This window comes from Fundulus heteroclitus, chromosome 20, assembly GCF_011125445.2.
Source record: "Fundulus heteroclitus isolate FHET01 chromosome 20, MU-UCD_Fhet_4.1, whole genome shotgun sequence".
Taxonomy (NCBI): domain Eukaryota; kingdom Metazoa; phylum Chordata; class Actinopteri; order Cyprinodontiformes; family Fundulidae; genus Fundulus; species Fundulus heteroclitus.
The window spans coordinates 21,542,565-21,569,448 of record NC_046380.1 but is presented as its reverse complement, the minus strand read 5'-3'; the positions used below and the strand labels follow the sequence as shown (position 1 = coordinate 21,569,448).

Genomic DNA, 26,884 nt, shown 5'->3' with positions numbered 1-26,884 from the left:
CAAATACCTTTTTCATTTTTAGCATTTAGTCTTCCTTGGTACACATCTGCCATCAGTTATAGAGAATATGATTTATATAAAAAAATATTTAGCAATCCTAGAAGGTATTTGTTAGTTTCTCAATTATATAAAACTCACTGCATTTTATTTCTAATAAAAGTGTTCTACAATCGGAAACAACATTAACCACAGTGAATTTACTACAACTTTATGGTGCTTCCTGGAAATTGGTCAGGAAGCTGCCAAGAACCTGACAGTAACACTGACGGAGGTCCAGAAGTTTCTGGTTAAATGGGAAATGGTAAATGGACTGAACTTATATAGAGCTTTTCCAGTCATACTGACCACCCAAAGCGCTGTACACTATAGCCACATTCACCCAGTTACTCTCACTAACGCACACACATTTATACACCGAGACGCAGCTCGGTAGGCAACTTGGGGTTAAGTGGTTGTGTTCTACATCTGAAAACAGTCTCCTGTATTCTCTCAAAGATACTATGACATTGCTGTATAAACTATTTCATTTAGTTGATATTACTGCAAATGTAAATTATCCAAAGAGTTTCATTAAAAAAAATAACAACAACATCACCTATTTGTAGGGTATTGTTTTGGCAGGCCAGATTCCCCTCCTCAGTAAACGAGTTGGGTACAGTAATGACATGCAGTTCTACCTAGTTGACTTCAGTCTGATTGGCTACAACTATATTTGGGAAACTGGTCAAGTGCACCCCTCTATGCCTTTGTCCCCTCCACCCACACCTCCCTTCTCTGCGTAACACACCCTCACAAATCCATATTATGGTATCATTGGTAGAGGAAGTTTTTGTGTTGCAGGATGTCGGACAGGGCAAAGCCAACCTGACCAAACGCTTTAACCTGGCGGCATGATTCATCATCCACACAGTGGGGCCGAAGCCCACTCTTGACATTCACAGAGCCTCATCAGTGCACAGTAGACCATATTATACCCCCAAATCCACAGAAAAATAAAATTTGTTGTCATGGCCCCTTTAAAATTTCACAATAGCAATGAAAACAAGGGTAGTTAACCATGGTCTAACCTTTTAACATCACATAAATCTGACATTTAACATGGGTTCGTAGACTGTTTAACTCCACTGAGTTAGATATTCGATATAAGTAGAGGATACCATGAAAAAAATAACTGATTAATTTGGTTTGCAGGCTTGGGTGAATTTCAGTCCCACAGAAGACCAGCAGAAATCATGCGACAGCTGTGGAGAGGAAGGTATGAATGGAGATCTCGTTATTGTTTATGACGTTAACCGAGACAATGGACTGGGAGACATCAAGGTAAAACAGTTCAGTTCAATAGCTTTCAATAACATTGAATGTTCAAAAATAAATATAAATGCACATAACGTACTTCAATGGTTAAAATATCATTTACTGTCTGGAAAAAAATCTTTCCTTTTAACAAGCATTGCTCTTTCATCCTCCTAGACTTCAGCTGGGTACTTTGTGCATCACTTTGCTCCATCTGATCTTCCCCGAATATCAAAGAACGTTGTCTTTGTTATCGATCAAAGTGGCTCAATGCATGGCAAAAAAATGGAACAGGTAAGTAATTATGATGTATCTTCATCTTTCAAGTCAGCAGTTTAAGCATGAACTTGAAAAATAAATTGTTTTTGTTTTATTACCAATATGTTTGTATGAACGTGTTTTTGCACAGACCAGAACCGCTTTACTCCATATTTTGAATGACCTGGCGGAAGATGACTTCTTTGGTCTTATCAGTTTTGATGCCGAAATAATTCATTGGAAACGAGAACTTGTTCAGGCCACAAGTGCAAATCTGGAAATTGCCAAAGTATTTGCACGTAATATCAGAGACAGAGGATGTAGGTTTCTCTTTCTCTCTTTTCCAATTTGAACATCTAGCATTAGGATGGCAGTGTAACAGCAGTTCTTTTTTTCAGCTACGGACATCAATGCAGCAGTTTTGGAAGGAGCCCGTATGCTGAATGCACATCCTAGAGAAGGTTCAGCTTCTATCCTCATACTTCTGACAGATGGAGACCCAACATCAGGTTAAAATACCCAAACACGCAATGAAATGATTAAACCTTTGAAAAGTTTATTCCAGAGAGGGGGATTTGTGTCACTATATTTAAAAGCAAGCTGTGCAAACCCACGTTCAATTATTCACCAAGTGATATTTAGTATCCTTTATGATTTCTCCTTCTGCCCTTTGACTTCTGCTTGGACAGGAGTTGATTCACAACTGTGAAAAATTGCAAAGGTAACAAATGTAGTGGTGTTTTCTGGTTTGGGGAAATTTGACTTAATTTCTTTTTTAAGAAATCCTGTCAATATAGAAACATTTGAGTAATTAAATCAGGCTTTAATATCAACAGCATTATGTTCTCAAGTGTTTCACTTAGTGTTTTTTTTAATCTATTTAATAATTAAATAGATAAAAAAACACTAATGAGAAAGCGTGTGTAAATAAAGGTTCAATTAAATTTTAATTGAACCTTTATTTACACACGCTTTCTCATTCACATCCAAGATCTCATTTTCAAGAGAGATCTGAGGGCAAAGCCAAGATAGCGGATTAAACTGGGACTTTTCAAATATGCTGGCTGAATTAAGTCTTGATTCAATTTCACAAAAACAGTAGTCTCGAGCAGACAGCTAGTTTGCCCGAGACCAGGCTAACAGCCAGGTTTAGGCTTCATCTGAATACTTCTTTTGGGTAAGGACTTTAGCCAAAGTGGAAGTGCCTCAGCCATCGCCATGATAAGCGCTGTCAGAAGGGAAGGAGGTAGAAAAAGGAGCTTGTATGCTTCCTCTCACAGCTACTTTAGCATAGGAAACTCAGGAATCCCATAAGCCTTTGCGGGACATGACATATAGGCACAGCCCACCTCATGGAAATTGACTAAAATTTCTGGAGACCTTCTATAAGACACTGATTTTACCACATTACTGTTCAACCTTATGCAGTACTCTCATTACGCATCAAACACAGTTTTGTTTCAAGAAGTTCCCAATGTATTCTGCCAGTGTTTGCTGGTGCTTTCTTCCCACATGGTTAGACATAACTGTATTTTCATTGGAAGCTGGTTGTCAAGTCCTACTTGATTAGATAGATAGATAGATAGATAGATAGATAGATAGATAGATAGATAGATAGATAGATAGATAGATAGATAGATAGATAGATAGATAGATAGATAGATAGATAGATATTTTTTTAAGGAAATATAAAGAGTGTCCAACCTTGGTAGAGGGTCATTGTCCCTTTATCTGAAAGTAAAACCGCAAAACATAATATCTCCAAATCCATACACAGAATTTAAATGTGTTTCCCTACACCTCAAGCAGCTATTTTGTGCTCTATTACAGCATAAATAGTATTTTTTTTATTATTCTTCGTAAATCCTAATTATTTACGTCCTATGTTGATCAACTCTAGTATGGTCTACTTTGGTGAAAAGACTGAAAAAACTGCATTTTGTGAAGAAAAAAAACACATTTATGAGTGTTCCTAACTGTTCGTCTGATATGTGTTTTGCTCAACTAGCCCTCTCTTATTTTGTTTCAGGTGTGACAAACCTTGAAACAATACAGTCAAATGTAAAACAAGCCATTGCAGACAAGTTCCCACTCTACTGTCTTGGTTTTGGGTTTGATGTCAATTTCGAATTCTTGGAGAAAATGTCGCTTCAGAACAATGGTGTGGCAAGAAGGATTTACCAAGACTCTGATGCTGATTTACAGCTGAAGGTATTTTTTTCTCAAAGTTCACATTCTTGGTATACAGACCCTTGCAAAAGTAAGTATGACATTTTTCATAGTGTGTCATGATACAACCCTAAACATCAATATGTTTCATTGGGATTTTATTTGACAGACCAGCACACAGTGGTACGTAATTATAAAGGGAAAACAAATTGATGCATGGTTTATTTTATTGTCCGAGAGCTAACCTCTCCCACTCACTGCCTCAATTCATTAGTTGGAGAGTTTTGAACCAGCTCTCCATCTAATGGGTCCGGAGATACCTGAGCCTGATAAAACTTATTCAGAACAGAACTTTAGCTAATCTTTTTAAACTGGTGTCAAGAATTATTTGTTTCCATCCTCACAGCCTTAATCTGAGTGTCTCATCCCGTTTCAGACTACAAGCTAGTCAACGAAGCAGCCTGCAGCCTAGTAGGACTCATAGACCCCACTGACAGATTGACAGTTCTTGGCCTAACTGACCAGAGGCAGGAGTCTTTGAGAAGTTGTCCTGGAAACTTCATAGGCACAAAGCGTACACTGACCAAGTCTTACAGTCTTCTTCGGTGGCAACAGGTTCTCAGCAGGAGGCAGCTCAGGGCTCAAGGTTGAGGGTGACAGAGTGGTTATCCCATAACCTCCCCCCATCTTTCAGTTCCCCGCCATTACTAGTGACCAGATCCTCTTTCAGTTCCCCGCCATCACTAGTCACCAGATCCTCTTTCAGTTCCCCGCCATTACTAGTCACCAGATCCTCTTTCAGTTCCCGTCCATTGCTGGTCACCAGATCCTTGATTAAACATTCTCCCCTTTTTCTTTGCTCTTATCCCCCATTTCAGGAAGTTTATTTTTTATTCTTAGCTGGCCTTACTTTTTAAATTCTCTTTACTGATAACACCGTCTGTTTCCTTTCAACTTATACATTTCATTGTAGCATTGGTCCCTTTTCCATTGCCACGCAAAAGCCTGGTGCTATGCAAATCACAGGTAACGTTTCCACACACATTTACTTAACTAGTTTCACTTTCTTCGGATTGTGGTACCTGAAGCCATCCAGTACTTTGCTCTGCTTTCTCTGGGCTTTTTGAGGGGGTTGCATCCAGCACTAAAAACTGTCGAACACAAGGGTGGATTAAGGAGCAGAAATGAGATGAGGAGTTTACAAACCTATCGATTTTACTTAACTTAACTTAATTTATCACAAAAAATTGTTTTAAGATTATATTAGGCAAGAAAGTACACCTCCAAACTTCATCTGTGCTGTCAGTTCATCAGGATTATGAGCCAATTTTAATTTTGCTCAGACCTGTCCAGGACGGCAGAGAACCACTGACAGGCTGGTCTCGCCTGGGAGGCTGTACTCTTATTACTCAGCCAGACCGTCTGTGATTTCCTGCAGACTAGATCGTGTTCATTGCGATTGAAAAGTGACTATAAGGCGCTTTCTAAATTAGTGGAGAATATATGCCGTAACAGATAGCAGATGTGAAAGTGTTGGCTGGATGTTTTCGGCGTGTTGAGTTAATTATAAACTGTTTCGCCACTGTGTGTGTGACAGAGTGGAACGGACTCACTTTCCATGGCAGAGAAAGAGGAGGAGGAGACCTTCTCAGAGCGTACAGTTTTTAACCTGTACAAAAATTATTTTGCTGTGATCAAAAGTTCACAATACTGTATTTAAAAGAATCCTCGATTGTTCTTGCCATGGCTGTGGAAAAATAATACTCATAAAGCTTTTAAGATCAGTCTTGTCTCCCCTCCACATCTCTCTATCACACACACACACACACACACACACACACACACACACACACACACACACACACACACACACACACACACACACACATACACACACACACACGGGTTAGTGATTTACTTTGTGTTGGCCTGTCACATAAAATCCCATTAAAATACATTGAAGTTTGGGATTGCAAAGAAACAAAATGTGAAAATAGTTCACAGGATGTGAATACATTTACAAGTCACCACCCATGGCTCCAATGAACAAAAACTATTTAATGATAATTAAACATATTCCTACTTTTTCACACTGTGTAGAAGGTCTATGTTGAAAAAGATAAAAATCCTTAGTTTTCTTTTACTGTATGTCAACAGGGTTTCTATGAAGAGGTAGCCACTCCTCTTTTAACAGATGTTACAATGATCTATGTTGGTGGAGCCAATCTAACCCAGACTAATTTCAGTCAGTATTACAATGGCTCCGAGATTGTGGTGGCCGGTGAGATCATTGATAACAACATCGAAACCTTCATCCCGCAAGTTGTGGCCATTTCAGTAAGAATCAGTCCACACAGTAAAGTCAAGTCTGATTTCCCAAAAACTCTCATGAAAGACCTGGTATATTCACATTATTATCTCGTTACATTTCACCAGACTGAAAGAAGAGTGAAAACTTTTAACACAAACACCTCTGTGGATTCTTCAACTGGAACTGTCGCTGATGGATTTCTTCAAAGGGTTTGGGCCTACCTCACAGTTAAACAACTTCTGGAGAAACAGTAAGTGGGACTATGGAATCTTCTCTCCTTGTTTTGTTTACAGTCAATATGTCAGGTCATATCTGATAGATATCTGACAGATTTTATGTTATTTTATTGAGAGCCCCATCACTCACACACACACAGGGATACCCACACAACAAATCATGAAAGCACAGTATGAAACAAATTAAAATATTAATATAATCAGATATATACAAAACAAATACAATACAAAAACTATCATTTTCAATGCAAATAACTAAGTTGTAAGGTCCCAGCTCAAATCAAATCATTCGTAATTTTACAGTTTATCCTCTAATATGATATGGTACTTCAGAAATGATTGTAATAATATACATTACACACCAAAATTTATATTATCATTGTAAGTAGTTGATACTTTTCTGAATTCATTGCTGTGTAAACAGAAAACGCTTTAATTTCTTTTGAAAACATCTTTTGTTTTTCTCCAAAACAAAAAATCCAGGTAATGAATTTCATGCAACCATGGCTCTATAAAAACAGCTCTCTGTATTTGATTAGTTCTGCAACAGGGTAACACACACCTTGTTTCACTGATCTGATATGTACCGCAATTGTGATAATCTAAGAAAAGATAATTTTAGGTATTTTGTAACAATAACAACATTTGTAATAATAACATTTCCACATTTTTAGATTTAAGATTATTGTCATTCAACAAAAAAGTTTGTTTCTGACAAGACCTGAGACATAAATCCCTTAGAAGATAATATAACTATGTAATACATATTACATATTAATTCAGGAATTATTTTTTATCTATTTTTATTAACAATAATTAGTGGAGAAGTCATTAGTGGCAATACAACATTCACACTCTTCTTATAACTGTTTTTTCACTTGTATTCTGACAATCTATGTTTGGTGATGAGCTCAAAGTTAAAAGGCCTGTTACTGTCAACCTAATCTTTACCTTCCCCTTGCCACATGTCGATGTGCCCCTGGGCAAGGCACTTAACTCCAAGTTGCCTACCGAGTTTCTATTTTACTTAAAGTAAGAACTCTGTCTGGCCATCTCAACTAGTTCAGATAAGAAGGTTTCAAAAGTAATTTCCACCTGAAAATACACAACTGAAATAAATCCAGAATAACTCCACAATTATCTGGTTTAAATACAACTTTTTGGTGCTATGGCTACACCATACTACGGTGGCCGAGAGGTGTAAATGCACTGCGAGTACATAAATGTGCTGCAAACACAAAAAGTACTCCAAACACAAAACAGAGCCTAACACACAAAAGACATGTAAAGGCAAAATGCTGCAAATGGAAAAAAACAAATGCAAGTTAAGAAAAGTGCCCCAGACCACTAGGGAGAGTCATTCACCAAACAACTCATATGGAACCAGATCCGGCAGCTTTAGTAATCATTAAAGGGATCCTAAAGGAAACTTGGATAGAAGAACGAAAAGAAATGAGAGAAAATGTGATTTTATTGTGGCTCCAGCTTACAATCTTATCTTACAATTTTCTCTTGGCTGATTTCACAACAAGAGCACTGCCCTCCCTGCCCAATACCAGACTGGTCGGCCTTTACTACTTCCTTAAAAAAAGAAAAAAAAATACTTTGTTCCTCAATTTGACAGAGGTAATACTATTTTTAGACCTAACTGTAGATGTCACTGTTAGCTCATCAAATATATATATTTTTTCTTCCCAAAACTGTGGAAATTGATAATGTATGATGCTTTAAGATCTATATGTGAACCCTAAAAATGTTGTATACAACATTTTTATAAATAACTTCCAAGCTTTCCAAACATTTATGCATTTGGAAATCAGCTGTTTAAAATACAATGCATTTCTACATATTATATTTAAAAGATCAACCTTTTAAGTCTTAGGCAGTGGCTTTTGCTGCATGTCTTCCTCCATTCTCTCAACCCTATTTCTTGTTGGCAAGTAGTACCAAAAAATAAAAAGTAAAAACTGCACATTAATGTTTACTATGGGTAACAGTTACACTGTTATAAGTAAGAAATATAAATTTATAAATAAAATATTCATTAATAAAATGTTTGTGTGCAGGCTGCTTCTTTCTGGATCTGATAAAGAAAAAGTGAAGCAAGAGGCTTTGGAGCTGTCCCTGAAGTACAGCTTTGTGACGCCACTCACATCCATGGTGGTCACCAAGCCTGAGGGGGAGAATACAGAAGTCCTTCACAAACCTAAGGAGGGGGAAGCACCACAACTTCAACTTCACAGTAAGTTCAGTGACTAGTGGCACTAGTCTTTGGTACAATGGGTTAGGTGTTGGGCTGCCACTCAAAAGGTCAGATGTTCTAAACCCGTTGGCTGCCCCCAAATTTAAGGGGAGCGCTGAGCGAGTGGTTAGACCAGCGCGCTTGCGCTCTGAGAAGGATGCAAGTACCCGGTTCGATCCCAACTGCCTGCACTCTGGCTCCATGAGCAAGACCCTCAACCCCCGACTGCTCCCCGAACGCCCTACAGTGGCAGCCCACTGCTCCCCAACAGGGATGGGTTAACTGCAGAGAAACATTAAGGGGGTCGCGAGTGAGTGGTTAGAGCAGCGCGCTTGCAGTCAGAGAAGGTTGCAAGTACCGGTCCCGGCACTCTGGGTACCTGAGCAAGATCCTTAACCCCAGATTGCTCCCCGGGCGCCGCACATGGCAGCCCACTGCTCCCCAAGGGTACATTGTAATGTATGTTTCAATGACAATAAAGATGATATTACTATTTTTAAGTTCATGAACTATAAAACAGGTGTAGCTGTAAGTTCAGTTGAGATAAACATGGACCAGAAATTATGAATTTAAATTAATGAAATGTATGAAATAATTACTTATATCAATTAATTAACTAGAGAACTTAATTTCTTTTTCATTATTTTGCAATTGGGGAGACACTTTATATTATATATATTTTAAGTTGTATAATCAAAGATGACAGATTATGTATATAACTGTTGTTCCAGTACGCATGTTTTAAGTTATTCAGTGTTTATTAAATAACTCTCGGTCAGTAAGGTATTTTCTGGGTAATATCAGCCCAAACAGCTGATATGAGGACAACAGTTCAAAGGATGATTTAAGTAATGGCATTCTTCTAACAGCACACTCTGCACACATATGGAATAAATGAGTGACAACTTCTCTTCAAGTACAAGAATTAAACAGAAAGAAATTGCAAATTCAGTGAACACCATTATAGAATGTTGCGTATCTGAATTAACACTAGATTTCAATCAACAAATCCTTTCTTCTAGACTAGTGAAATTTAACTAAACTACTAAGCAAAATTAAGATTAAAGAAACTAAGAAATTGTGTATACACAAAAAATCAAAACAATAGTTGAAAACCATCATCATAAGAATGATTCAGTGAGTCTTGGGTTCACTGGAGATCTAAGAGAACCAAAGTTCATCTTAAAGAATAAAGAATGACTTTAAATTAGCTTAACTAATTTGGAACATTTGGTATGTGTTCAATCCATTCACAATGCAAATCTTATTATTAAGACTCAAATTGGTAACTTAGGAAGCTAGAGGGTGCCTAAACACCTAAAAATCAGTAGCATGGCGTTGCATTAAAGGTCGCTAATGGGTAGCTTAGCCAAAACACAGTAAAATACATTAAAAGCAAACCATATTAAAATTTCCTGCTCATTTTATGTGGCGAACCTCTGCTTCTGTGTCTGTTCAGTTGACTTTGGGCCATCCATTATAATGAAGTTTACGATGACGATGCATCGCAATTCTAATTTTCGCGATTTAATGCATCGATTGTTGACGCCAAGTATCAATTATTAATTTAAAAAAATAAATAAATAAATGGCATGAATGGTTGGCGAACATCAGCCAAAAACAAGTGGAATACAACTTCCAGTCCAGTAGATGTCGCTGCAGATGTGTTGACCTGCTGCATTGTGTCAGAAGCATTTCTGGCCGCGGGATACTGCGACTAGTCATTCATACACAAAATATGGAGAAGACTGAGAAAATTCGCCAGGCTCCATCACATTTCAATTCAGACGTTTGGACACATTTTGGCTTTAAAAACAAAGAAGGTAAAAACGAAATTGATATGACGCACGCAATTTGCAAACACTGTTACATTGTAATTAAACAATGTGGGAACACAACAAACTTAAAAGGCACACACGCAGAGGCGCCATCCAGAAAAACAAGAGCCGCCAGCGCCGCAAGCACCGATTAAACAAACAACATTCGAATGCAAGCTAGCCCCAACATCTACACTCGCAAAGATTACAGAGTCCATCAATGACTTCATTTGCCAGGATTTGTGACCATAAAGTGTGGTGGAGAACCGTGGGTTCAAAAAAATCATTAGCACACTGGAGCCTCGTTATTTAATCCCGAGCCGGAAACAGTTCACTTGTTTTCAGAGCAATACCTTCAAAAGTAATTTCAATAAATACAGCTATGTATGAATTCAGTTACTGTATGTATCAATTGAAGACACTATCCAGATCATACACAGCCAGTCAGCCACTGGTGATGGCTGTATTTTTTTCTAACAGTGTACAGTGAAAATATCGCAATGCATCGCGATGCATCACAATAATTCAAGTATCGTGATGCATCATGATAGAATCGTATCGTGCCATGTGAAACGTGATTCGAATCGAATCCTGACTTCTTTGGCAATACCCACCCCGAGTACCAGGTACAGAGGAATCCGTCCTTCAGCAAGGCTATTTACCGATGAACAAACCTCTCGAGTGAGGTCCTGCATTAAGTCTCTAACAACGTGAGTATACACCATGTCATTTTTTACCACTTCTGTGAGCGTCTCCAAAGCATGCGTGGCGCTATTGATGAGTGCAAAATTACAGATGTGAAATTATGTATGGACGGTTATTTATTAGTGCATGTTTAAATGTTCTGGTTAAACATGCACTTGTCCTATTTAATGCTATGCGTCATTCTCTTTGGCGGAGGCGGAGTTAGGCTCTGTTCCCAGTGAGGAGAGTTTAGTGGATGGTTTGATTTGGTTCGCATGAACCCATTTGTACTCTGGGCTTTGCCGGGGGGTTCAGGATTCTTATCCGTAAAGCTACCGGTGAGAGTTTTCCAACGATTTCAAAAGGACCTGCCCAGCTTTGAAGAATAGTAGCGAGATAAGGTTGCCATGGCTGCTGGTCAGGGTGACCATGTTGCATACTGGGAGCTGGAGTCTGTCACGTTATAAAGATGGCATAACACTTTGGATTGGATTTCAATGTCATTTTGCAATGAGAGAATCTCAGTTGCAGCACCAGAGCAGTCCAGATGAAAAAAGTGAGACTAATTTTGATTTGAGGCAACAACTCGCACAATCTTTCCAAAAATGTACCTCTGGTTAGCCCATCTTATGTCTGTATGCAGCAGCAGGTCTGTGTGTACTGCACCAGCCTGTTCCAGGTGAGCCCAAAATGACCTCCTCTGTAGACTCCTCGCTGATACATTGCGCACAACAACAACAGCATCATCTGTCATATCTTTGTTAAAATGTGTTAAAAATCTTTCCATATAATTACTGCCGGTGGATTATACAGTGATAGTTCAGGACATCTAGGAAAGATTCACTTTGCTTGCAGAGTGTGATGAATCCAGTTGTGTGGCCTGTCATCGCTGGAGCACCATCCGTTGTAATAGAAATGAGCTTGAAGAGGGGCAATTTGCTGCTATACACAAATTCCATAAATGCTTTGAAAATATCTCAGTCAAACTTTATTCATATAGCACTTTTCAACAATTCATATTGTACACAAAGTGCTTTACAAGCTAAAATACAAACAAATACAAACTCATAGAATTAATGCTTAGCATCGAACAATGAATTTGAAATAAAACATTCTGCAATTCTCAAGATCGACAAAAGACTGGCCCCAGATCGACCTGTTGACTACAATCAACTGGTTGGGTACCTCTGAACTAGACAGACCTTTGGCTAACTGATATATAGTCTCTTACGGGTTGAGAAGGGTTTCTCACACAGCAGTTGCAAAACAACAAAACAAAGTCCTTGAAGAACAGATGGTTGATTGGATGAGCCCAAAGGAGTGTACTCCCTTTAAACTGCAAAACAGTCTATCAGGCATTCGATGGATAAGTTAATTTACTTGGCACATATGGAGAAGCATTTGCACAACAGAGGTAGCAGAAAGGAATTTTTCAAATCACACCAGGCATAATCATGCACCGGTAGAAACCTGAGACCCACAGCACTGGCAAAGGGTCTAATTCCGGTAAAATGATGAGGAAAAGAAAATGGAGAGGAAACAATGTTCTTGACACACACCTACAAAGCCACTACTGTTTTCAGGTCTAATTCAGAAGTTTAACTGTCTTGATATAACATTTTGATTAAAAACTGCTCCTTTAATTTTTGTAGCATTGTATTTGCCCATTACTTTTGGACCTTAAAACGTATTAACTTGACTTATCAGAATCAGAAATACTTTAATAATCCCAGAGGCAAATTATTTTTGTTACACGCTCCAGATATACAGATATACAAACAACATTTATATATATATATATATAAATATATATATATATATAGTCTGTTGTGTATATATATATGTATATATATATATATATATATATATATATATATATATATATATATATATATATATATATATATATACAAATATAGATCTAAAATAAAGTGATAGTGAAGTGTTACAAAAACAGTGCAAAATAATGAATAAATGTCAGTTACAGAGGTGGGGGTGTCTGAATCACTGAGGGAGACGTTGTAGAGATTGATGACCACAACCAGGACTGATTTCCTGTGGCGCTCTGTGGTGCATTTGGGTAAGAGGAGTCTTCTGCTGAAGGAGCTCATCTGCTGGGCCAGTGTGTCATGGAGAGGGTGTAAGACATTGTCTAAGATGGACTGAAGCCTGGACAGCATCCTCCTCTCTGCCACGGTCGTCAGAGTGTCCAGCTCCTCCCCCAGAACATCACCGGCCCTCCTGATCAGCTTGTTTAGTCTGTTGTTGTCCGCGACCCTCAGCCCACTGCCCCAGCATGTGACAGCAAAGAAGATCATGCTGGCCACAACAGTCTCATAAAACATCCTCAGCATCGTCCGACAGATGTTAAAAGACCTCAGCCTCCTCAGGAAAAAGAGTCGGTTTTGGCCCTTTTTGTAGACCGCCTCGGTGTTTCTAGACCAGTCCTGTGTATTGTTCATATACACTCCGAGGTACTTATACTCCTCCACAATGTCAACAGTGACCCCCTGGATGGAAACAGGGTTACTGGTGTTTTTGTCCTCCTCAGATCCACTATTAGCTCCTTAGTCTTGGTCACGTTGAGCTGCAGATGGTTCAGCTCACTCCAAGTGACAAAGTTTCCCACCACAGTCCTATATTCACTCTCATCACCCTTTATAATGCAGCCAACAATTGCTGAGTCGTCAGAAAACTTCTGAAGGTGACAGGACTCAGTGCAGTAGTTGAAGTCTGAGGTGAAGAGGGTGAAGAGGAAGGGGGAGAGGACAGTCCCCTGAGGGGCCCCAGTGTTGATGACCACCCTATCAGACACACAGTTCTGTAGGCGAACATACTGCGGTCTGCCCGTCAGGTAATCAACAATCCAGGACACGATGGGGGCCTCCACCTGCATCGCCGTCATCTTCTCACCCAGTAGAGCCGGACGGATGGTGTTGAAGGCACTGGAGAAATCAAAGAACATTATTCTCACAGTGCTCGGCAGTTTGTCCTTATGAGTGTAGACTCTGTTCAGCAGGAAGATGATGCTGTCCTCAACTCCCAGGCGGGGCTGGTAGGCGAACTGTAGTGGATCAGTGAAGGGCCTGACCATGGGCCTGAGCTGCTCCAGGACTAGCCTCTCAAAGGTCTTCATTTTATGAGACGTCAGTGCCACCGGTCTGTAGTCCTAAGTGCCGCTAGGACGCGCCGTCTTTGGCACAGGAACAAGGCAGGACGTCTTCCACAGCACGGGGACTCTCTGGAGGTGCAGGCTCAGGCTGAAGATTTGGCTAAGTACTCCACACAGCTGGTGGACACAAGCTTTGAGCAAGCTGGAAAATACACCATAAGAGCCTGCAACTTTGCCGGAGTGGAGTCTGGTCAGCGGTCTTCTCAACTGGTCAGACATGAAGGACACTGTAGAGGTAACGGTTGGGGGAGGGGAGAGGTCCTCAGATTGTGGAGAAGACCGCTGACCAGACTGTAAAGCAGGTGGGAGGGGTGGAGTAGGTGGATGTGGATTGAGATGGTGAGGAGCAGACAGGGGTCTGTAAGGAGGACCCCCTGTCGGCCTTCCAACCCCATGCCAGCAGTCTTCTGGAACCCGGTGATGGCTCTCATCCCACTTCACCCATCCCTCATGTTGTTGGTCTGGAGTTTATTCTTCAGCTTTCTCCTGTACTTGTCTTTAGCCTCCCTAATTTTACGTTTGAGTTCCCCATAGCACTCTCCTCCCCTCATCACGGTTGCCATCTCTGAACGCCCTCTTCTTCTCATTCATGATCCATAATTTATTGTTGGCGTACCAGGTGAACATCCGAGCTGGGACATTGCAGTCCACACAGAAGTTGATATAGTCCGTAATGCACTCTGTGAGCCCATCGATGTCCTCCCCGTGGGGCTCACAGAGTGCAGGCCAGTCAGTCACTTCAAAGCAGGCCTGCAGTGCCTCATATGCAGATTTTTTAAATACATTTTTGTATCATTGTTTTCAAAGAATTGTGGTCCGTCTTTACAAATGTACTATTTTAAAAATATTATTAGTCCCTTCGTTAACAGGACGTGTTTTGGGTCTCAGACCTCTTCCTCCTAGTATGCACTCATGTATGACCCGTCATTGTTAGTGACATATGCTCGTATTTTACCCAGATACAAAGTAATAAAGGAGCAGTCCAATTTCACTCCCATTATCTGACATATTTCATTAGTTACTTCCTTCCAATATAGTTGAATTTTTGGACAAGCCCAAAAGACATGAAAGTGATTGGGCATATCAGTATTATTCATTTATTAAGGTAATAAAGCTACCCAAACAAACTTGGTCCTGAATGAAAGTATAATCGCCTCCCTTGTTAAAACATGAATCAACTGTGGTTTGAATAACAAATTCTTATCTTTATCAGCAAATCCTGAAGTAGAAAACCTGCCCATTACTTTTGGACCTTAAGACGTATTAACTTGACTTATGCAGATTTTTCAAATTAATTTTTGTATCATTGTTTTCAAAGAATTGTGGTCCGCCTTTACTAATGTACTATTTTAATAATATTATTATTCCCTTCACTAACAGGACATGTTGGGGGTGTTGGGGGTGTTGGGAGTGTTGCGGGTCTCAGACCTCTTCCTCCTATTATGCACTCAGGTATGACCCGTCATTCACAGAATCATTTTAATAGACATCATTACACAAAATTATTTACAGATAGTATAATTGATGTTTAAGTCCAAAACATTCTAAAATAATTAGAAGATACTTGGTCTAAATTCCAGCCTGGAGTCTTTCTGCATGGAGTTTGTATGTTCTTCCTGTGCATGTGTGAGTTCTCTCTGGGCACTCCAACATCCTCCTACTTTCCAATATCATGCTTGTTGGGTTTACTTGGTCTCTCTAAATTGCCTGTGAGTTTGTGTGTGTTGCCAATTGACTGCTGGAGATATACACCAGCCCTCTCTTCTCTTGTGTTTTTCAACATATTTGTCCAGTGTCTCATCTTTAATTTTGTTTGTTTTCCAAGATCCATCTCTTACTGGCAAGTATATTTCAAAGTCATATATGCTGTTTATTACATAACTTGGTCTTGGCTATAAAACACAAATCAGATTCCTTGCAAAGGGCTTCTTCATATTTCAAAAAGTCATATTTTCAACTTCAAGATACAGGACGTGTTGGGGGTGTTGGGAGTGTTGCGGGTCTCAGACCTCTTCCTCCTATTATGCACTCAGGTATGACCCGTCATTCACAGAATCATTTTAATAGACATCATTACACAAAATTATTTACAGATAGTATAATTGATGTTTAAGTCCAAAACATTCTAAAATAATTAGAAGATACTTGGTCTAAATCCCAGCCTGGAGTCTTTCTGCATGGAGTTTGTATGTTCTTCCTGTGCATGTGTGAGTTCTCTCTGGGCAGAACGGGAGAACTACTTTTTTGTATTTTCCAACTCAAAGACAATTTGTCTTATTTGTAGTGTTGTAATCCAGAAATTTAACTGTCTTGATGTTACATTTTGATTAAAAACTGCTCCTTTAATTTTTTGTAGCATTGTATTTGTCCATGCAGTCTAGAAGAAAAACCTTGCAAAAGCAGGCATTCTCTCCATCTAGTTGTTTTTTATACAAAACATTATACATGGTAAATAGCATGTCTCTAACAGGAGGACTTGTGTGAAAGGCTTTGCTGTAAATAATCAGTCCCTAATTTTATCCCACTTCACACCGCAAACCTGTCTTCAATATACAACTCATGAAAATCAGACTAACAAAAAATAAAGAACATATATAAGATGTATGAGAATGTCAGTATCTAAAAAATCGTCAAACACATACTTTCTATGAAGATGTGCTTTTGGCAATTTTAAAAAGTTTCAATAAAACCCATATAATTAAAAAAACTTAAAAATGATTTTACGAAAAAGGCTCTCCTGGCTGCTAAATTTGTGTTATGATATTGAGCAGGTTTTTATTAAGAATACATAAGAATATTAAGACAATGTGCACTTAATGAACCATATAAATAAAGATGCTTATTTTTATATTTCCTTATTGGTGCTAAATACCCAGTATCTTTTTCTATTGTCAACTAAGGGTAGCTGAATACAAATTCACAGCATAATAGTCAGATGTTTATTTGGACATTGTTATGAAAACCATGCATTATTTTGGATCCTCGTTTTATTTACCATTCCTTTATTTAAAAGGACGTACTGTAATTCCTTATTGTGATCCTTCAGGTTCTAGTAGGTCTTTCTTTCATCCTCCTGATTTTACTGGTGTTTCTGCTCGTATTGGTCTTGGTGGTCATCCTGGCCGTGGTGGTCATCCTGGCCTGCATCGTATGCATGGTATGTCACACATGTCAGGATAGTAAGACACCTTAAAAATCTTGTTAGTGTTTTAAGATGTGAAAAACCAGCAACCATGGTGGCTCATTCCTTTCTCACTAAACATGGAATCATGCAACAGTTGTAGATACAAAATATTGATAAAGTAGTCTCTACAATGTTGAATTTGTCGATTATTCATAAGCTGTACCAATAAATAAAACATGGAGAACACAAATAAATTATTGTTAATTTTCTAAAACAAGTTGGAAAATTCACATATGTAAGCATATGCGTTTGGGACATATGTTTGAATAATTCCAACCCAACACATAGATGCAGGAATGAGGGTGCTGCGGGGGCTGCAGCCTCCCTCGTCATAGCATCAGCCCCCCATGGTGGGGGGCTGTAGAGTTTTTTTTGTTTTTTTTTGCAAAAAAGAACATACAAGAACAATATAGAACAGTAATAATTACAAACAGATACAATATCAAAGGGCTTTACGGGGGGCTGTGGAGTAACATAATAGACCAGTTCACGCGTGACGTGACGTCAGCGCTACATCCGGGTCCCGCGGGTAGGCAAAAAACAGTACTGTTCTCGTCTACTACATGACAAAACGGGTGATTTAGAGCGTACTTTTAGTTAGTTTATTTTTGGAATCTAAACAATGCCTACGACTTGTTGTGCTCCCGGTTGCACACAGAGGCATTCCAAATCGTCGGATGTACGTTTCTGTCGTTTACCGAAGGACGAAGAAAGAAGAAAGAAATGGATAATTTCAATGAAAAGAGCGCAGGCAGACACTCCCAATGGACTGGGGGAGCCATTATACCATGACAGAATTTGCAGTCTACACTTCATCTCCGGTAAATACAACTTAATTCTGCTCTAGTCATTGTTCTACTTAAATAGCGGCGGAGGGGAGGTGGCGATTGCTACACGGGGCCGGGAGAAGCGGGGTCGATGCGCTGCAGCAGCAGCAGGCCGCATCATTTTAGTTTTCTTCGTGCAATCAGTGTGCAATAATGTTCACCAGACAGCGGCTCCATTACGCCCCCGTTCACGCGCGGGTTACCCTAACGTCAGCCGTCAGCCATCAGCCGTCAGCCGTCAGCCCTCAACATAATCACGTCACGTGTTTTCCAACCCAGCCATCAGCCCCCCTCGCTTGAAACACCTTCCAATGCGCCTGACCCAACACGACATATTGTATAACAAAACTTATCTGACTCCAATTAAAGGGATCAGGAACAGGTTGTAGCTGTTGAATCTATCTTTTGCTTTTTTATAAAAAATCTAAATGTTTTAGATTATCAAATTTTTCTACCAAAGTTAGGCTAAGCAAACACAAGATTTTTTCAAAATATTATTTTTTTTTTATAACTTTTTATTCTGTATTTTGAATTTTGAACAGGAAGGAAGAAAAAAAAAGAAAATAAACATATTAATGTAGTAACAGTATAGTATCACAGCTCATCTCCATACATCAAGGTGTTGTGTCAAACTATTCCAGGCACAGTGCATATATAATCCATTTTTCCCAACATTTCTCCAACTCCAGTCTTGAAATAAAAGTCAGTCTCTCCATACAATAGATTTCTTTCAAAATCCCCCTCCACTGGTGTAATGTTGGGGGGTCAGTTTCGAGCCATGTTCAGGTTATAGCCTTTTTATTATATGCCAAAAGGATCTTTAGCAGGTATTTGTGTTTGTTAGGGACATATTCTCGTATTTTACCCAGATACAAAGTAATAAAAGAGCAGTTCAATTTTACTCCCATCATCTGACATATTTCATTAGTTACTTCCTTCCAATAAAGTTGAATTTTTGGACAAGCCCAAAAGACATGAAAATGATTGGCCATATCAGTATTATTTTATTTATTAAGGTAATAAAGCTACCCAAACCAAGTTGGTCCTGAATTAAAGTATAATTGCCTCCCTTGTTAAAACATGAATCAATTGTGGTTGGAATAACAAATTCTTCTCTTTATCAGCTAATCCTGAAGTAGAAAACCTGCCCATTACTTTTGGACCTTAAGAACGTATTAACTTGAGTTATGCATATTTTTCAAATAAATTTTCGTATCATTGTTTTCAAAGAATTGTGGTCCATCTTTACAAATGTACTATTTTAAAAATATTATTATTCCCTTTGTTAACAGGAAGTGTTAAGTATCACAGTCCTCCTCCTCCTCCTCCTCCTCCTAATATGCCCTCAGGTATGACCTGTCATTCACAGAATAATTTTAATGGGCATCATTACACAAAATTATTTACAGATAGTATAATTGATGTTTAAATCCAAGTAATTCAAATAATTAGAAGATCCTTGGTCCAAATCCCAGCCTGGAGTCTTTCTGCATGGAGTTTGTATGTTCTTCCTGTGCATGTGTGAGTTCTCTCTGGGCACTCCAACATCCTCCTACTTTCCAATATCATGCTTGTTGGGTTTACTTGGTCTCTCTAATTTGCCTGTGTGTGTGTGTGTGTGTGTGTGTGTGCATGGTTGTTTGTCTCTGTGATGAACTAGTAAGTTGTCTTGCCAATTGACAGCTGGAGATAGACACTAGCCCTCTCTTCTATAGTGTTTTTCAACATAATTTGTCCGGTGTCTCATCTTGAAATTTGTTTGTATATGTTAAAGGTAAATGGCATCCATTGCAGGGTCCATCTTTTACTGGTAAGTCTATTTCAAAGTCATATATGCTGTTCATTACATAATTTGATCTTGGCTATAAAACACAAATCACAAATCCTTGTAACGGGCTTCTACATGTTTCAAAGAGTCATATTTTCAACTTCAATCTGTTCAATCGTGTTTACAATTTATAATCTCTATAATTATAAGAAACCATGATAAAATAACTTTATATCTTATTTAAATAACTTATATATAATATTGGTTGCCATAACTTCTCGTTTTATTACCTAAAACTAGCTACAAAAAGCCACTTAAAGGAGCTTTGAAAATAGTAATAGTAATATCATCTTCATTGTCTTTATTGTCATTGAAACAACATACCTTTCACCGAGATGAAGAAATTTAAGTCATTTTGTGACTTTGAAATCCTGCACAAACCATGTTGTAAGGTTCAGAGGATAGTGGCATGTTTATAAACTTCTAAACTCTGCTGAATACGTTTTTCTTATAGGTTCTACCTATGTACTTGATTATGATGAATCGGATGACATTGGTGTACATTCGGCACCAATAGTTGGTAAGATATTCAACAAAGTTTTTTGTTTTTTTTACAATTTTTATAATTTTATCTGGCTGCAGAAAAAATGTTGATTTCACATTTTCATTTAAGTTTTTTTTTCTGTATGTACTACCTTCTGTTTTTAATGTGTGTCATGTTTTTGATGTTCTTAATGTCTTATTGCTGTCTCAAGTGTAAAGTATTTCGAATTACCCTGTGCATGAATTGTGGCATTGAAATACATTTTCCCCACCGTGCCTAAAGCCTGACAGTACACTGGCAACAGTCAGTTTGCCACTCATCCATGGTTCCCAGACAGGCAGGCAATGATTGGAATTTCATTTGGATCTTTGGGCGATCTGATAGAAAAAAAAAAAAAGTTGTATTGTTTACTTGCCATGTTTTCAAAATTATATATGAAGTCTTTATTTTCGGACATTTTTGTACGGAAAATTAACCGAACCGAGCCCCTCTTGAAACTGAACCGACCAAAATATGATTTTAGTGTACCGTTACACCCCTACCATTATCCATCCATTCATCCATCTAATAGATCTACTGAGAATGTACGTATGTATACTTTAAAATGTGCTAGAAATGACAAAAAAGGTGAGTGACAACTATGACAAAAGCAGATTAATTTAGCTTAAAAAGCAAAAAAAAAAAAAGAAACATCTCACTACCAAGAAAACTTGTGGAAGACCTCCTGCCATATTTAAGAATAAGTACACAATTAAATAAATGATTCAATGAAATAGTTACTTGGCCAAAAATTAGCAAGACATTTTAATTAATGTGCCATTAGTTGCACAATAATAATGATGAAGACTACCTGAGAAAAAAAATGAATTGTCATTGTCGTGCTGATTTTTTTCTGTATTTCATTGTATATTGCATTTAAGGATTGTTGAACTGGATTGATCAGTCACATGGAAATTGAAATTGCATCAGAAGCATTAGATGAATGGAAATATAAACTAAAGATGTATCTAAAAATAATTTAATACCTATTACAAAGAATCTGGTGTTAGTGACGACTTTTTAAACCCTATAACTGAAATGTTGAAATTTACATTATTTTGTGTCTTTGAAACTCTACACAACCCATGTTGTAGGTTTTAGAGGACAAAAGTATGTTTTATAAACTGCACTTCAATCTCAAATGATGGAAAGCACCATCCTCCCTCCACAATATTCTCCAAATGTTTTCCTTGTCTTGACATTGAAGGTTTGTTGGGTTAGAACTTCTAAGCCCTGCTAAATGCGTTTGATTTCCAGATCATGCATATGACTTACCTGTCGACGATGTTGAATTGGAAGCTGTGATGCCAACCTCTGGTAAAGTTTTTTATTTTATTTTTTATTTTTCAATTTTTAGAACTTTAATCTGGCAGCAGGAAAATGTTACCTTCTGTTTTGTGTCATGTTTTTGATGTTTTCAATGTGTCTTATTATTGTTTCAAGTGTAAAGTATTTCGAATTACCCTGTGCATGAATGGTGCCATTCAAATAAACTTTCCCCGCCTTTCCTTTAAGCCTGACAGTGCATTAGCAGGAGTCAGTTTGCTACTCGTCCATGGACATAGCTGCAAAAGCAATGAGAAGTAACATCTCACTACTGAAAAAATGTGTGAAGGACCAATCCTGCCATAATTAGGAATAATAGTAATGATGAAGAACATGAGAAAAAATATGCTGCTGATTTGTTGTGTTTTGTTGTATTTTGCGTTTAAGGATTGCTAAACTCGTTTGATTAGTCACATGCAAATTGAAGTTAGATTGAGCAGTCAACATGAAGTGTGATATGATGCGTCTTAAGTTATTTAACTTCCTGCTGGAAGTAAAAGTTGTTTTTAATAACATCTGTTGTTTTACACCAAATGTTTCTTTCTTTCAAGTTTCTGTTACTCACAGATTTCTGCTGAAAACAAAAAATCTCTCTCTACCACTTTGCTTTGAAATCAGTGGAGCTATGATCCTTAAACTACTTCACCACCCCAGCAAGGGTCTGTAATGTTTTTTTCATGCAAAAATTTCTCATGTAGCCTTTTGCAGTCCATCTTTTGATTTTCTTATCTTTGATACTGTGCTGAGTTGTATTTGGTTGCTTTGATTTCAGAGTTGTATGTGAATGGTGAGCTGGATTCAGAGACGAATGGCGGGTTTAGCAAGATTTTCATTCATGCCGGCTCTGACCAACATATCGAGGTTGACCCGAATGGATGTAACGTTCGACGAGGACAGACAGCAACACAGCTAACGACAAATGACCCTGTTACAACTGGAAGGTGTCCTTTGAGTATTATACGCTTTTCCCATATACGTAAAAATTCCTTGATTAAGCTCATGATGTGTGTTTATGCAACAGCGTAAACACACATCATGAGCGAACAAGTCGAACAAGTACAAAGTTCTGGCCACTTTGGTTTTTATTACAAGTATAAATAATAATAATAATAATAATAATAATAATAATAATAATAATAATAATAATAATAATAACAACAAAGGCACATAAAATAATGCATTTTAAGTGCCTTTCAGAACACGCAAGGACACTTTACAGAACAAGCAGAACAATGAAGATAAAACATTAACTGAGACAGAGGACCCAATATTGAGCCAGGCAAGCAGCGGTTCGGTTAAAGAAAATTTATTAAACTACAGGTGTTGGATCTGAACCCAGATGGCAGGCAGGTAATCTAACCAACAGGTTAGATTACCTGTTGGTTAGATTACCTCAGAAAAACGGGGGACAGTACAGGTCAGGTATCACAGGCAGACAGTCCAATCAGGCAGGAAAAACAGGCTCTCTATGGTGCTTAATAAATTTTATACACACCAGACATAACAAACCTTAGTTATTACTATCGTTTTTTTGTTTTTTTGTTTTACTGTATTGTATTTTCCCCTTAACAAATGAAAACTTGTTCGACGCAAAACACACAATTTTAGGTATCAAAGCTATGCCAGAGCGACACGACACCTGCGATGGATGCAAAGTGACACTTGTTGGAGGCAAAATATCTGAACTTTTGTGTGTTATGGCTGTGACGTGGGGTGAAGGACTGCAGTGGAGACAAAGTAGTATTCATTCACCATGGAGTAAACGCTGATAATGGCAGTCTGCGGTCGGCCTGAGTTGCATGACTTAACCAATTATTACTACTGAGACAAGTTCAGAAAGGAGCAAACCTGAAGAAGAGTCAGTGGGAAGGCTGGATTTGCAGTTAAGTGAAAGAGTCACGAGATAGTGCTATTGTACTACTGTATTTCAGGCTTGTTGCCTGCTGTGCAATTGCCGATATCGCCGATATGTCAGGCGAGCGACAGCAAAGAAAAGTGGCAAATGCACCTTAAATGAGCAATAAGCGAAATTTCACCACTAGGGTGGCTATTGAGCACTGGCTGTAGACCAAAACAAGGTGTGTTACAAGCCATGCCTCTTTACCGCCATTCCAGCTGCAACCCAGCCCCCATTTCCCCTTCCCTTTTCACTCGTTGCCTCTTATGCACATATTTGCAAATGATGAATACACAGCACAACAGCATCACCTTTCAGAGGAGCATGTCTAGAGAAGTATAACTCATAATTTTATAATGCTGTTGGCAAAAGAACTTTTCAATCCACTGGGCATGCTCTCCACCATTTTGCTCCTGCTACGCTGCACTGATGGTGGCATTTTATGGAAAGGGAGGGACTAAACCCTGATGGGTTGATGGGAGATGGTGTGTTGCATCATACTATATTCGATTTAAAAAGATACCTTTAGTTCTTCATATCCCTATTTTTTATTCTGTCTAAAATAATAAAATATCGCTTATTGCTCCTTTAAATCCTTGCAATCTCCAAAATATAATCCAAATAATTCACTGCAGACATACAGAACACAAGTAAACACCTTTTAAATTAGGATTCTGTTTTTAAATATGTAAATAAAGAATGACAAAAATACAAATGAATATAATCAATTTAACACATTAGCTGTTCTATGCCATATATGATGTCAGCAGGGGCATGTGCACGTGGGAGCTTGTTAGAAGAAATTTTATGATTTTTATTAAAGTATGATTTACAACAAAATGACACAATAAACAGAAAAACTGTCCATGGCATGTTACTTTCTATGTGCTATATCATATGTAAAGTTTATTGATCTTATAAAACAATCTTTCTGTGAGCTTTAAGATACAATAGATCCTTGCTATACTCCACATTATGATGGCAAATATGGCTTAAAACTAAAAAAGCAATTTCTTCGTTTTAACAAAATGGATTATTAGTTAAAGCTTCCAGATAAGGCAGCAGATTGACTTTATCAATTAAATCCTTGGTAGCTCTTTTTTCTCCCACTTGACAACAGTGAGAAAAGTTTAGAATTACTGTGTTAAGTTGAAGACTTATTTAACTTTCTGCATAACACAAAATCTTTGCAACTCGAGTAAACCAAACCTTAAGAAAACTGTAATACTAAAAATGTTTAGTTAATCCCAGGTTTTGTACGTTTTCTAGCATTACAGTGACCAGGCATGGAAACAACAAATTCAGTATTGCAGTGGAGGACATGCGTTTGGTCATCCTAGTTCATGAGAAAGACGGCAACAAATTCCTTTGGCCTGTTTTACTACAGAAGCCGTCTGCCAACAACACCGATGGAGTTTTAGGCAAGTGAAAAGTCTGCATTTGTTTCAATAATAAACATGAGAAAGTGCCAGCACTATAATTTCATATCTTCTGTTGTTGCACTGAGTGCAGCTTTGGAGCCAGCTGACTATGAAGAGGTAGAATCATCTCCCTCCACAAAACTGAGGATCAAAGGCAGAGTGACTGACGTTACTAGGTAAATATTGTACCTTTTTATCGACCTTTTGAAATGAAATACCTTTTTAAAACAGGTTTTTCTTTCTTTTGCAGGTCCACTGCTGCTGACTACAGCATTGTCAAGCCTGTGTTGTTGGACTGTTGGCTTACATCATCTGTTGATGTTTTGGACAAACCGTTGAATGATTACATTGCTCCACAACTGTAATGGAATCTCAAACTGAAGAATTTGGGGGAAAAAAGAAACTGAACAAAAGACAGAAGAGAAGTTTAAATTAGTTTAAATTGTCAGCTTTGACTGAAAAGTGTTTTTATTTACCACCAAGGTCTTATAAAAACACATAAATTGAAGACATGATTAATACATGGATCCTTAAAAGATCCTTAATAAACAGAATAATTTGGAGGTCCCAATTCCTCATATATTTTTTTAAGTATTCTAGCATCCTTCAACATTTTAAGCTCAGGAAGTATCTTAATTACAAATTTCTTCTTTGAAAAATAGAAATGTGATATAACTTTGTCAGATCAAGGAAAATACATCTGAAAAAGTCATGAAAAGATCCCCATGGAAGCAAAAATAATGCAGCATATACTGGTAATGCAAATAAAACCATGTATAACTCATTTGTGTCATGTTTTCTGAGTTGAGAGTTCTGACTGGCTGACTGGTTTTGTGGTACAACAAGGCCGTATGCGTCTGGTATGTTTAAAATAATGGTCAGTTGTGAATATACAAGGGTTTGTCTGGATGAAAGCCTTGGTAAAAACAATCCTGTGTGTACAACATTATTTTTAAAAATGTGGGGGAGATTTTCGGTTTTATAAATACCTGGCTACGCATGTACAAGGCCACAGAGTGAGCTGAGCCAGACGCAATTGTAATTACTGAATCAGAAAACCCGATATTTAAACCAAACATGGTGTTGCATTTCAAAAGGTTTATTGTAAAATAAGAGATGGTGACAGAAAAAAAAACAAGCAGGTGATGGCTGGACATGCTGGTGATGACTGATGGCGGGCTGACCAGGTGATGTTAACTAAGACCGGCTGGTTGAGGTAGACTGACGAGGTTATGATGGCCATTTAGGCCAAAAACATAAACAAAAAGCAGATAGCCTTACAGTGAATAGATCTAAAATCAAATGGGGGGGAAGAATACAACAAATGCACAGAGGGAAGAATACAACAAATATGTAAGAAACTAAACTGAAATAAGGAATTAACTTATATGGCAAGACAATAACAATAATGATCACAGAAATAAACTGAAGACAACAAGACCTTGAATAAAGAATTAAAATGACAGAACCTGCACAATAACTGAGAACTGAGAATTGATCCAAAACTAAAGCACATATGAAAACCAAAACCTATTACTCAAATATCATGTCAATTTGTCATTGATACGTTTTCAAACAAGTGTTAATTTACATTTTAAAACAATGAATGACACCCTTACAGGATACTGTAGTAAAATTCTGATTAAGTTTTACTTTGGGCGACAGAAAGGGTGGAACTGAGTGGACTTTTTCTGTT

At 38.1% G+C, this 26,884-nt stretch overlaps 1 protein-coding gene across 12 annotated transcripts in view; it reads left to right on the top strand.

Moving 5' to 3' along the window:
• LOC105915496 (inter-alpha-trypsin inhibitor heavy chain H3) overlaps positions 1-25,972 on the top strand; it is a 31,662-nt gene extending 5,690 nt beyond the window's left edge. Inside the window, exons 6-26 of one of the 12 annotated variants that reach the window (XM_036124649.1) lie at positions 1,192-1,320; positions 1,471-1,587; positions 1,703-1,871; positions 1,950-2,060; positions 3,581-3,762; positions 5,878-6,057; positions 6,157-6,281; positions 8,334-8,509; positions 15,563-15,634; positions 16,008-16,022; positions 16,153-16,215; positions 17,229-17,339; positions 19,486-19,542; positions 19,968-20,003; positions 20,476-20,541; positions 21,802-21,861; positions 22,422-22,529; positions 22,643-22,811; positions 25,037-25,188; positions 25,280-25,364; positions 25,439-25,972. In XM_036124649.1, the coding sequence (XP_035980542.1) occupies positions 1,192-1,320; positions 1,471-1,587; positions 1,703-1,871; positions 1,950-2,060; positions 3,581-3,762; positions 5,878-6,057; positions 6,157-6,281; positions 8,334-8,509; positions 15,563-15,634; positions 16,008-16,022; positions 16,153-16,215; positions 17,229-17,339; positions 19,486-19,542; positions 19,968-20,003; positions 20,476-20,541; positions 21,802-21,861; positions 22,422-22,529; positions 22,643-22,811; positions 25,037-25,188; positions 25,280-25,364; positions 25,439-25,553 (2,298 nt within the window). In that variant the 3' untranslated portion in view covers positions 25,554-25,972. Of the gene's footprint in view, positions 1-1,191; positions 1,321-1,470; positions 1,588-1,702; positions 1,872-1,949; positions 2,061-3,580; positions 3,763-5,877; positions 6,058-6,156; positions 6,282-8,333; positions 8,510-15,562; positions 15,635-16,007; positions 16,023-16,146; positions 16,216-17,228; positions 17,340-19,485; positions 19,543-19,967; positions 20,004-20,475; positions 20,542-21,801; positions 21,862-22,421; positions 22,530-22,642; positions 22,812-25,036; positions 25,189-25,279; positions 25,365-25,438 lie in introns of all 12 variants that reach the window. The other 11 variants (XM_036124648.1, XM_036124651.1, XM_036124650.1 and 8 more) reach the window with 11 other exon arrangements.
• Positions 25,973-26,884: the final 912 nt, after the last annotated feature.